Source organism: Muscardinus avellanarius (assembly GCF_963383645.1).
Source record: "Muscardinus avellanarius genome assembly, chromosome: 19".
NCBI classification, from domain to species: Eukaryota; Metazoa; Chordata; class Mammalia; order Rodentia; family Gliridae; genus Muscardinus; species Muscardinus avellanarius.
Genome location: NC_137805.1, coordinates 46,545,411 through 46,558,061, shown reverse-complemented (window position 1 = coordinate 46,558,061; position 12,651 = coordinate 46,545,411). Strand labels below are relative to the sequence as shown.

The window sequence follows — 12,651 nt, the reverse complement described above, 5'->3', positions numbered from 1 at the left end:
TCTCAGCCTCCCAAATTCTGGTATTACAAGCATGTGCCACCATGCTGGGTTCTTTATGTCTTATTTGAAAATGGGGTTTCGCTAAGTTACTAAGGGCCTCCCTATGGTTTTTTTTTTTTTTTTTGGTATGATTTTGGTATTGGGGGTTGACCTCAGGGACATTGTACCTTCGTGCTATGCCCCTAGACCTTTTAAAATTTATAATTAATTAATTAATTAATTAATTATTTGGTGGTACTGGGGTTCCCAGAAACCCTTCTACCTCCGGGCTACACTCCCAAACAATTTTTTAAAAATATATTTTTATTTGGAAACAGGGTCTCCTAAGCCAGCGAGCCTGGCTACGAACCTGCGCGATCCTCCTGTCTCCGCCTCCCAAGCACGGGGATTACAAGCGTGCGCCACCACGCCCAGCTATAATTATTTTTAAGTAATTAATTTATTTTTTGCGGTACTGGAGATGGAACCCAAGGGCATTCTACCTCCGAGCTACACCCCAGCTCTATTTTTTATTCTTTATTTTGAAACAGGGTCCTACTAAGTAGCTGAGGCTGTCTGCGAACTGTAGATCCTCCTGTCTCAGCCTCCCAAATGCTGAGACAGGAGGATCGCACAGCGTGTGTCACCACGCTGAGCTTTCCTATTTTATTTTTGAAACAGGGTCTCACCAGGTTGATGAAAGTTACACACTTGTTGAGGCTGTCCTCGAACCTGCGATCCTCCTGTCTTGGCCTTTCAAGTACTGGGATTATACACGTGCGCCACCGTGCCAGGCTTCATCCTATTTATTTTTTAGTGTTGAGGAACCCATGATCAGCGTTCTACCGCTGAGCTATACACTCTCTCGAACTTTGGAAGCAGAGTAGTTCAGAGCAGCTCAAAATACTGTGTTTGAAGCCAGAGGTACTTTGGTTTTACGGCTTTTGTGTTTTCATATCACTAACAGAAACGGGTATACAAGTCCTCTCCTCACGTGTAGAAAAGGGGAAATCCCTGTCCTCTTCTTTGGGAAGAGTACCTGGAGTGTATAAAAATAGGGCCTGAACCTGATAAGGAGCTTAGTAATAATAATGATAGCTAACAGTCACTAATATTAAGATAATATTTTAGGCCTTTAGAGTGCTGAAAGGCAAAGAAGGGAAGGAATATGCTCAAAGAGTGGTGAAAATAGGCGGGTACCTGGAAAACCCGGGTGAAGCGCTGTCATCTCCCTAAGCCCCGCCTCCCGGACTCCGCCCCTCGCCGGGGCCCCAGCCCTGGCCACTGCGCGAATCCTGTGCTGGAGGTCCGAAGGTACTCGTGAGGGGAGCGCGTGACGCGGGAGGCGGGACTGTGAAGTAGACTGCGCCGGGATTGGGCGAGAGGTTGCACGGAAGGGGCGGGTCAGGTCAGGGGGCGGGGCTCAGCGGAAGCTGGTTTTGAGTCTGAGCTTCCGCGTGCGTTGGTCTGGACCGCGAGCGCGCGCGGCGGGGGCGGGGCCGGCGGGCGGGGCGGAGCCAGCTAGGGGGCGGGGCTGCGCGCGGCCTAACGGCGGCGGCGACTTTGGTGGCGCTGGTGTCTTGGAGTTCCGCGCCTGCGGGTCCCGCGGCGGCTCCGGCGAGGGTCCCGGGCCGCAGGCGGAGGCGGGCGGCGGGCGGCGGGCGGCGCTCGGCGATGGTGGGCGTTCCTGGAGCGGCCGCCTTCCAGCGTAAGCCCGGCGGGCGGGCGGGCGAGGGGGGCGTGTGAGGGGCCTGCGGCTCCGCGGGCGCGCGGCTGCTCCACGGCTCCTGGAGCGAGGCCGGGATGGGGAAACTGAGGTACCAAGCAGGGCGGGGAACCCAAGGTCACCGGCGGGCGGGCCCTCGCGGCCCTCCGAGGCCGCCCTGGCGCTTTCCGCGCCGCCGGAGGACTCGGGGCTCTGGGTGTGAGTGAAACTGGGGACCGCGGCCTCGGAGCCCAGGCCGGGCGGGCGGCCACAGGACTTTCTGCGGACAAGTATTGTTTTGTTCTATGCTGGGGCCAAAAGTCGGACTCCGGGGAAATATAACAGACGCCCGATTTTGAGGGATATGTGGTCAGTGTTGGAGGAGGCGAGGATGGCTTCCCCGAGGGGCCTGTTGCATGTAGGGTCTGGGTTTCGGACGGCCTGGCTTCCCTTTCTGCTCCTCCGGTTAGATAGCTGTGACCTTGTCTCTCACCGAGTCTCAATTACCCGGCCTGAAAAATGGGAGTATAAAGAGCCTTCCTTTCTGTCTCCTAGAGTTGGGTTTAGTGAGGCCTATGGAATGCCTGGCACAGACCCTTGCACATTCACAAACATGAAAACTGCCATTATTGTAATTGTGGCTTATTTATCATTCTGTGTGAACCTCACTTGAAAAAGTCCGAAATTGCACTCTTAAGTTGTGTATTTAAGATTTTCTCGTCGGTTAGCCCTACTCTGTGAACCAATTGTTATTCTTACCTCCTTTTAGCCATGCCAGCATTTACCTAGTGTTCCTCTGCGAATTGTGAGATACCTGGGAGAGGAATGGTATCTCTTAATAGGAATAGTAAAAGCTGGGTGTGGTGGCGCACGCTTGTAATCCCAGCATTTGGGAGGCAGAGACAGGAGGATCGCAGTTAGTGGCCAGCTTCAGCTACTTAGCGAGGAGGCCCTTTGCAGCTCAGTGAGACCCTGTCTCAAAATAATAAAAAAATTGGGGCTGGGGGTATAGCTCGGAGGTGGAATGCACATGGATTCCATCCCAAATACCGCAAAAAAAAAAAAAAGAATGGTAAGATTTTAGTCGTTTCTCTTCACAATAGCAATAATAGCCAACATTTTTTGGAGCACCAGGCGTTTTGCATCACTTAATATTTATTAAATCATATCTTGAGTAAAAAATATTCTAGGCCCAGAGAATATACCAAGATGCATGAGAGACAAAACTGTTGTTGTTGACAAGACTCCGTTGTTGGTGGTGTGTGTTTTATTGGGGATTGAACCCGTTGGTGGTGTGTGTGTGTTATTGGGGATTGAACCCAGGGACACTACCATGAGCCACATCCCCAGACCTTTTTTATTTTGAGATAGGGCCTCCTAAGTTGTCCAGGCTGGCTTCCTGCCTCAGCCTTCTGAGTCCTTGGTATTGCAGGTGTGGGCCATTGGATGTACCAGTCTGTTTTGACTTTGAGAGAGGAGATATTCTGTAAATGAGGAAACCAATTTCTTTTGAATTCTCTCTCCTCAACACATACAACTAGGGATTGGTACCCAGGAACATTCTACCTCTCACTGTACCCCCAGCCCTTTTTATTATTCTTTCATTTCCAACCAGGCTCACTAAATTACCTTGTACTGGCCTTGAAGTGATCCTCATATATCAACCTCCCAAGTATTGGGATTACAGATGGCCAGGTCCCAGCTGCATGTTTTCTTGTATTTAAACTTAGTGACAATGCAGGGTGTGGTGGCGCACGCTTGTAATCCCCGCGCTTGGGAGGCAGAGACAGGAGGATCACACAGGTTCTAAGCCAGCCTCAGCTACTTAGTGAGGCTCTCAGCAACTTAGTGAGACCCTGTTTCCAAATAAAGTATAAAATAGGTCTTGGAGTATAGCCCGGAGGTAGGAAGCCTCTGGGTTCCACCCCCAGTACCACAAAAATAAATAAATAAAAATAAACAAATAAATAAATAAATAAATAAATAATAAATAAACTTAGTGACAGTCTAAATAAGAGCTATTTATTTAATTATACCCATTTTGTAGCCAGGCTTGGTTATGCACACCTGAGACAGGAGGATCACAGATTTGAGGACAGCCTCAGCAAGTAGTGAGACTCTTATCAACCTTGGGGGACCCTGTTTCCACATAAGAAATAAAGTAGGGCTGGGGATGGACCTCGGAGATAGAATGTCTCTGCGTTCAATCCCCAGTACCACACACACAAAAATTATACCCATTTTGCAGAAAATGAAACTGAGTACTAGGAACTCTAAGCTCTAGTCCTATAGCAGTGTTTTTCAACAATTAAAAGGGAAGCTTTAAACAGCCTTTGTTCTTTGTTTGCCACCCATTAAATATTGGATTGAAGAAATACAAAGGAGATTCAATAAATTAATGCTTCTTTATTGTTTTGGTGTTGGGGATTGAATGCAGGGCATTCTCAGAGCTATACCCCCAGCTGGATTTTATTTTTATTTATTTATTTTTTTGGTACTGGGGATTGAACTCTATTCTACCTCCCAGCCATACCCTCAGCCCTTTTTTTTTTTTTTCCCCCTGTGGTACTGGGGAGGGAACACAGGGGATTTCTACCTCAGGGCTACACTCCCAGACCTATTTTTTTACATTTTATTTGGAAACAGGGTCTCACTAAATTGCAGAGGGCCTCACAAGTAGTTGAGGCTGGCCGCAAACCTGTGATCCTCCTATTTTAGCCTCCCTCGTATTGGGATTAAAAGCATGCCCCACCACGCCCAGTTCAGATTTTATTTTTTATTTAGAAAGTGTCTTTCCAAGTTGCTTAGAGTTTCCCTAAGTTGCTGAGGTTAGCTTCTAACCTGTGATCCTTCTGTCTCTGCCTCCCAAGTACTGGGAGTGTACTGACATGCATCACCACACTCAGTGAAGTTAATGCCTTTTTATGACTTCATCTGTAGTTGCTGCCTTTTTTTTTTCTTTTGGTACTGGAGATGGAACCCAGGGCATTCTACCTCTGACCTACACTCCCAGGCCTGTTTTATTCTTTTATTTTTGAAACAGGGCCTCCCTAAGTTACTGAGGCTGGTCTTGAACCTGTCTTAGCCTTCCAAGTACTGGGATTACAAACAAGCACCACTACACTTGGCTAGTTATTCCTCTTGGTGTTTTGGTTCATTCTTTTTGGAAAAACTTACTTTTATTATTTTGTGGTACTAGGGATTGAACTCAGGGGCATTCTGCCTCTGAGTTATACCTCTAGTCCTATTTTTCATTCTTTATTTTGAAACAAGGTCTCAGTAAGTAGCTGAGGCTGGCTATGAACCTGCAATCCGGTCTCAGCCTCCCAAGTACTGGGATTATAAGCATGCACCACCACATCCAGCTAACTTTTTGGAATTTATAACAAATGGGAGGCAGACAGGTGACCCTTTAGATTTGACAAGGATATATACTAGCTCAGTAAAAAGAAAAGTTTTTTTTTTTTGGTTGGTTATGGGGATTGAAAAAAGCCCCAATTTTTAAATTTTTATTTTGAAATTGAGTCTTGCTAGGTTGATTAGAGTCTTAATACTTACTGGGGTGGTCCTTCAACTTTCGGTCCTTCAACTGTCTCAGCCTCCCAAGTAATGGGATTACAGGTGTGCACCACCATGCCTGATTTATTTATTTATTTATTTATTTATTTGGTGGTACTGGGGTTCCTGGAAACCCTTCTACCTATAGGCTACACTCCCAGACCTATTTTATATTTTTATTTGGAAACAGGGTCTCTTAAGCCAGGGAGGCTGGCATTGAACCTGCGCAATCCTTCTATCTCCTCCCAAGTGCGGGGATTACAAGCGTGTGCCACCATGCCCGGCGTCTGATTTATTTTTTATTTTGAAACACAGATGGGTGTGGTGGCACATGCTTATAATTACAGTATTTGGGAGGCTAGACAGGAGGATCATAGATTAGTGGCTATCCTCAGCAATTTAGTGAGGCCCTCTGCAATTTAGTAAGACCCTATTTCTTTTTTTGTGTGTGTATGGTACTGGGTATTGAACTCGGGCATTCTACTTCTTTTTTTTTTTTTTTTTTTTGGTGGTGGTACTGGGGTTCCTGGAAGCCCTTCTACCTCTGGGCTACACTTCCAGACGCATTTTTTATATTTTTATTTGGAAACAGGGTCTCTTAAGCCAGCGAGGCTAGCTTTGAACCTGCGTGATCCTCCTGTCTCTGCCTCCCAAGCGTGGGGATTACAAGCGTGCGTCACGCCCGGTGGGCATTCTACTTCTGAGCTACACTCCCACCCCAATTTTATTTTTACTTTGACAGGGTCTTCTTAGGTTGATGAGAGTCTCACTACTTGCTGAGGTTGTCCTCCAACCTACTATCTTCCTGTCTCAGCCTTCTAAGTACTGTGATAACAAGCATGTGCCATCACTTATTATTTTGAAACAGGGTCTCACTAAATTGCTGAGAGACCTTGCTGAGTTGCTGAGACTGTTCTCGAACCTGCGATCCTCCTGTCTCAGTCTCCCAAGTACTGGGATTACAGGCGTGTGCCCTACCACATCGGGCTCTGAAGCTGACTTTTTTTAGGGAGGGGGAACTGGGGATAGAACCCAGGGATGCTCCACCCCCAGCCTTCTAAGTACTTTTTTTTTTTGGTGGTACTGGGGATGGAACCCATGGGCATTCTACCTCCGAGTTATACCACCACCCCTATTTTTTATTCTTTATTTTGAAACAGTGTCTCACTGAGTTGCAAAGGGCCCCACTAAGTATTAGCTGAGGCTAAATTGCTGAGAGACCTTGCTGAGTTGCTGAGACTGTCCTCGAACCTGCGATACTTCTCTCTCAGCCTCCCAAATGCTGGGATTACAAGCTTGTGCCACCATGCCCAGCTCCCCATCCCTATTTTTTCTTTTTTTTCTTTTTTTTTTTTTGCGGTGCTGGTGATTGAAAATAGGGGGTATTCTACCTTTGAGTTATACCCCCAGCCCTATTTTTTTATTCTTTATTTTGAAACAGGGTCTCATGGAGTTGCAGAGGGCCTCAATAAGTAAGTGAAGCTGACTGAGAACCTGTGATCCTGTTGTCTTAGTTTCCAAAGGTACTAGGATTACAAAAGTGCCACCACTTCCAGTTTATTTATTTTGTGGTACTGGGATGGAACCAAGGGCATTCTACCTTTGAGCTACACCCCCAGTCCTATTTTCTTTTTTTTTTTTAGGTATTGGGAATAGAACCCAAGGGCATTCTACCTCTGAGCTACACCCTCAAGCTCTGTTTTTATTCTTTATTTTATTTTTGTGTTACTGGGGGTGGAACTCAAGGGCTTTTCTACCTCTGAGCCATACTCCCAGACCTATTTTGTACTTTATTTGGAAACAGGGTCTCATTAAGTTACTGAGAGCTTCACTAAGTAGCTAAGGCTGGCTTAGAACCTGTGCAATCCTCCTGTCTCAGCCTCCCAAGTGTTGGGATTACAGGCATGCGCCACCATGCCTGGCTTTTATTCCTTATCTTAAAACAGGGTCTCAGTGAGTTGCAAAGGGCCTAAGTAGCTGAGGCTGTCCGCGAACCGCAATCCTCCTGTCTCTTAGCCTCCTGAATGCTGGGATTATAAGTGTGTGCCACCATGCCTGGCTTCCCCAGCCCTATTTTTTCATTCTTTATTTAGAAGCAGGGTCTCACTGAGTTGCAAAGGACCTAAGTTGAGGCTGTCCGAGAACGTGATCCTCCTGTCTCAGCGTCCCAAATGCTGGGATTACAAGCATGTGCCACCATGCCCAGCTTATTTTATTTTTATTTGTTTTAGTACTGAGGATTGAACCCAGGGGCTTTTTACCTCCAAGCTACATCCCTAGTCTTTTTTATTTTGAAATAAGGCCTTGTTCAATTGCTAAAATTCTCAATAAGTTGCTGAGGCTGACCTACAACTTGTGATCCCCTTGTCTCATCCTCCTAAGTACTAGAATCACAGGTGTGCATTTATTTTTGATTGTTAAGTCTGTTGTGTAGAATAGTCTCCCCCCCCCCCCTCAGTGCTGGGGATTGAACTCAGGATGGATGTTCTGCTGTCAAGCAACACCCCGACCCCTTTTACTTTAATTTTTTTAAATTGGACTGGCTAAATTGCTCTGATTGCCCTCCAACTTGTGATCCTCTTGTCTCATCCTCTGAATAGCAGGGATTACAGGTTTGTGCCAGCTTTCTGAGCTTCATTATTTAAATTCAGTGCATGTTTTTAAGTAGGAAGTATGGTTTAACTGAATACTGTTGCAAAGGGCCTCACTAAGTAGCTGAGGCTGGCTGTGAACCTTTGATACTGTCTCAGCCTCCCAAATGCTGGGATTACAAGCGTGCACTACCACACCCAGCTTCTCTTGCAGTTTTATCCTCATTGTTTGTTTGTTTTTTTGTTTTGTTTTGTTTTGTTTGGTACTGGCGATTGAACCATTGAACCCAGGGGCATTCTACCCCTGAGCTATACCCTAGCCAATTTTTATTTTTTTATTTTGAAACAGGATCTCACTAAATTGTGGAGAATCTCACTAACTAGCTGAGGATAGAGGTGAGTTTGTGATCCTCCTGTCTCAGCCTTCCAAGTACTGAGATTATAAACATGAGTCAACATGCCCAGCCCCCTCTCCTTTTTTTGTGGTACTGGGGATTGAACCCAGAGGCATACTATCTCCAAGCTACACCCCCAGCCCACTTTTTTATTCTTTATTTTGAGACAGGGCCTCACTAAATAGCTGATGCTGGCTGTGAACCTGTGATCCTCCTTTCTCAGCCTCCCAGGCACTGGGATTATAAGCGTGCTCCACCATGCCTGGCTTGTTCATGGGTTTTATTAGATAGTTAAGTAGCTTTTTGCCTCTGTCTCTGTTTTCTGTCTGTGGCTTCTTAAAGACCTTGAGGCTATCTGAAATTACAAAGCCTGGTGTACCATAAGTTAATATTTTCAAATGAGTCAATAGCAGATATGCCAACTGCCAATGGAATATGACTTTTTTTGTGGTATTGATATTGAACTTGGGGCTTCTTAAAAGTTGAGCTATATCCCCAGGCATTTAAAAAAAAATCATACCTAACAAAATTTTTATTTTTTTTTTTTCAGTACTGGGAATGGAACCCAGGGATATTCTACCTCCAAGCTACACCCTAGTCCTATTTTTTCTTTATTTTGAAATAGGGTCTCAACTGAGTTGCAAAGGGCCTCACTGAGTAGCTGGCTGTGAACTGTGATCTTCCTGTCTCAGAAAAAAAATCTTATTTTAGATGTGTACATTGGTCTGTAGTTCAGTTCAAGTGCTTGCTTTTTTTCTTCTCTCTCTCTTTCTTTCTTTCTTTCTTTTTCTTTCTTTTTCTTTTCTTTCCAGACGGGGCTCACTGAGTTCCCTGGCTGACCTTAAACTTTGCCATTCTCACCTCTCTAGTTCCTGGGATTAGAGATGTATGCCACTTTGCCACACTAAATCCACTGGAAATATTTAAAAACGGGGGTGTGGCAGGGGGAGCCAGGCGTGGTGGTACATGCTTGTAAACTTGTAATCCCAGTTCTTGGGAGGCTGAGACAGGAGGATTGCAAGTTCCAGGCCAGCCTCAGTTACTTAATGAGGCCTTCTGAAATTTAGTGAGATACTGTTTCAAAATAAAGAATGAAAAATAGGCTGAGGGTATAGCTCAGAGGTAGAATGTCCTTGGATTCTATCTCTAGTACCACAAACACAAAAAAAAGGTGGATTAGGGATCTAGCTTCCCTTTGCCTAACAGTTGTGAGGCTCTGGTTGGGTTCCCAGCACCACACACACACACACACACACACACACACACACACACACACTCACACACACTCACACACACACGTGTGCAGGCACGCACACACAATCTTTGCTAGTTTTTAACTGGGTGCTTTTCACATTTGCCAATCATCTTATGTAATTCTTAGAACAACCTTAGGGGATGGTTAGCATCTTTGTTTTAATGATTATGAAATAAGGCTTGCCAGGTATGGTGGTGCAGGCCTGTTGGCCCAGTACTTGTCAGGCTGAGGCAAGAGGATTGCAAGTTTCTGGCCAGCCTCATCAACTTAGTGAGACTCTGTTTCAAAATAAAAAATATTAAATAGACTCAGAGTATAGCTCAGAGTTAGAATGCAATTGGATTCAATCCTTAGTACCCAAAAGAAAAAAAACTTCCTTAGGGAAGTTAAATCAATTGCCCAGGATCACCCAATTCATAAGTAGTAGACATACAATTCATAGTGTAATCCTTTTTTATTTTCTTTGTGGGTCTGGGGATGGAACCCAGGGGCATTCGACCTCTGAGCTACACCCCTGCCATTTTATTTATTTTTTTAGTCTTTATTTTGAAACAGGGGCTCACTAAGTTGCAGAGGGACTCATTAAGTAGCTGAGGCTGTCTGTGAACCCCCATCCTCAGGTCTCAGCCTCTGGAACGCTGGGATTACAATGGTGCGCCACCATGCCCGGCTTTTTTTTTTTTTTTTTTTAATTGTAGTGCTAGGGATTGAATTTTATTTTATTTTATTTTATTTTTTGCTGTACTGGGGATGGAACCCAGGAGCATTCTCCCACTGAGCTACACCTCTAGCCCTATTTTTATTCTTTATTTGGAAACAAGGTTTCACTAAGTTGTGCAGGGCCTCACAAATTGCTGAGGCTGGCCATAAACCCAGATCCTTCTGTCTCAGCCTCTTAGGTACTGGAATTACAAATGCGCTCCACCACACCCAGCTCATAGCTCAATCTTGGGTCAAGTGCATTCACTATACACTGAAATCTAATACCCGCTATTCTTTTATTTATTTATTTATTTTCGCAGTACTGGGAATGGAACCCAGGGGCATTCTACCTCCGGGCTATACCCCCAGCCCTATTTGTGTATTCTTTATTTTGAAACAGGGTCTCACTGAGTTGCAAAGGGCACTGCTAAGTAGCTGAGGCTATCGGTGAATCGTGATCCTCCTGTCTCAGCCTTCCAAATGCTAGGATTACAAGTGTGCGCCACCCACACCTGGTTTAATACCCGCTATTCTTTATCCTTTATTATATAGCACTTTTTTTTTTTTTTTACTAGAGTAGGAATATTTAAACATACATTCTAGAAGAGCTCAGAGTTCCCTGAGGATACTTGTTTTCCCATTATCATCTTCAACTTTGTCTAATAACTCTTATTTTAAAAAGTCCAAAATTGGGTGTGGTGGCGTCTTTTTTTTTTTTTTTTCCCCAGTACTGTGATGAACCCAGAGGCATTCTACCTCTGAGCTACACACCAGCCTGACTTTTTATTCTTTAATTTTACTTATTTATTTTTGAGGTACTGGGTATGGAACCCAGGGACATTCTACCTCTGAGCTACACCCCCAGTCCTATTTTTTATTCTATATTTTGAAACACAGTCTTACTGAATTGCAAAGGGCTAAGTAGCTGAGGCCGTCTGCAAACCATGGTCCTCCTGTCTCAGCCTCCTAAATGCTGGGATTACAAGTGTGCATCACCATGCCCAGCTCTCCCAACATCTTTTATCAGTTCATTCCATATGTTTCCCAGTCTTAACGATGAAGCAGATGATGTTGTTATTCATCAAAGGCCAAGAAATATCCATGTGAATTTATATGGATTATCAACTATGGTGTATGGACTATTTCAGTGAACTTCTGCTTTGCATTGTGGCTCTTTAGGTTTTGATTCTCCTTTATTTTGTATTGCTGTAATTAAATATGGAAATCTAATTCAGAATAACCTAGAACTATATATCCTTCAGTCTGAATTTATAGCTTTAGAGTTGACTAGACCTCTTAATTACATTAGCTGATGGAGACAAATAATGTAATCTGACCTCCCCAGCAGATCAAGTGAAATGTTAATATCAGGCATTGCACAGCTCCCCTGACACACTAATTTGACCTTTTCCTCTCTTATGTTTCTGTTATTTCTTTGTTAACTTAGCCAGTTATGCAGAGATCCTATCTGCTTTCAATTTCTCAAAGCCATATGAGGACATGCAAATAGCATAGATTTATTTATTCTAGCCCCATATTCCTTCACTGACCATATCCACAATGTCCTTTAATGAACTTGTATTTTCTTTTCTTTTGTTTTCTTTTTGGTGGTGCTGGGGATAGAAACCAGGGGCATTCTACCTCTGAACTACACCTCTAGGCCGAGTCATTCATTCTTTTTTTTCTTTATTTTTGTGGTGCTGGGGATTGAACCCAGGGGCATTCTACCTCCAAGCAACACCCCCAGCCCTGATTTTTATTATTTATTTTGAAACAAGGTCTCACTAAGTTGTGGAGGGTCTCATTTGGCCGCAAATCTGAATCCTTCTGTCTCAGCCTCCCAAATGCTGGGATTACAAGTGTGTGCCACGACGCTCGGCTTTTGCAATTTCTATTTTATTTTCTCTCTCTATATATATGTAAATATATATTTATTTATTTTGCAGTGCTGGGTGACTTGTAGGTGTGTGTGTGTGTGTGTGTGTGTGTTTGTAATGTGGTACTGGGAATGAAACCCAGGGACTCTACCTGAGCGACACCCCCAGCCCTATTTTTTAGTCATAATTTTTATTTTCTTATTTATTTATTTGTTTGTTTTATTTGTTTTATTGTGGTACTGAGGTCCTATGCAACTAGTGAGACCCTGTTTCAAATTTTTCAAAAAGGGGAGCTAAAAGTATAGTTTAGAGGTATACTGTCCCTAGGTTCAAACTCCAGTAGCCCCTCCTCCCCCAAAGATAATATGCCTGCCGCATTTTAGTGGAGTAAAATGTTACTGGTACATTATCTTGGAAAGGGAGGCATAGGTTGCTGAGGCTAGCCTTGAACCTATAATCCTCCTGTGGTGGAATTACAGGTATGCATCACTGTGCTCAGCTAAATCTCAGTATTTCTGTTCATTTTATTTAAAGCATTTTATTAATTTTCAGTCATTGAATGTCTACCTTAACTCAGGTGATTTGCTTT

The 12,651-nt window shown here is 44.3% G+C and overlaps 1 protein-coding gene across 2 annotated transcripts in view; it reads left to right on the top strand.

Moving 5' to 3' along the window:
• Nucleotides 1-1,653: 1,653 nt before the first annotated feature.
• Nucleotides 1,654-12,651, top strand: part of CBFA2T2 (CBFA2/RUNX1 partner transcriptional co-repressor 2) — a gene marked incomplete at both ends in the record, with an annotated part of 146,891 nt that continues 135,893 nt past the window's right edge. For both annotated transcript variants that reach the window (XM_080716286.1, XM_080716285.1), the window contains one exon: nucleotides 1,654-1,687. In XM_080716286.1, coding sequence (XP_080572412.1) covers nucleotides 1,654-1,687 — 34 coding nt within the window. The remainder of the gene's footprint in view (nucleotides 1,688-12,651) is intronic.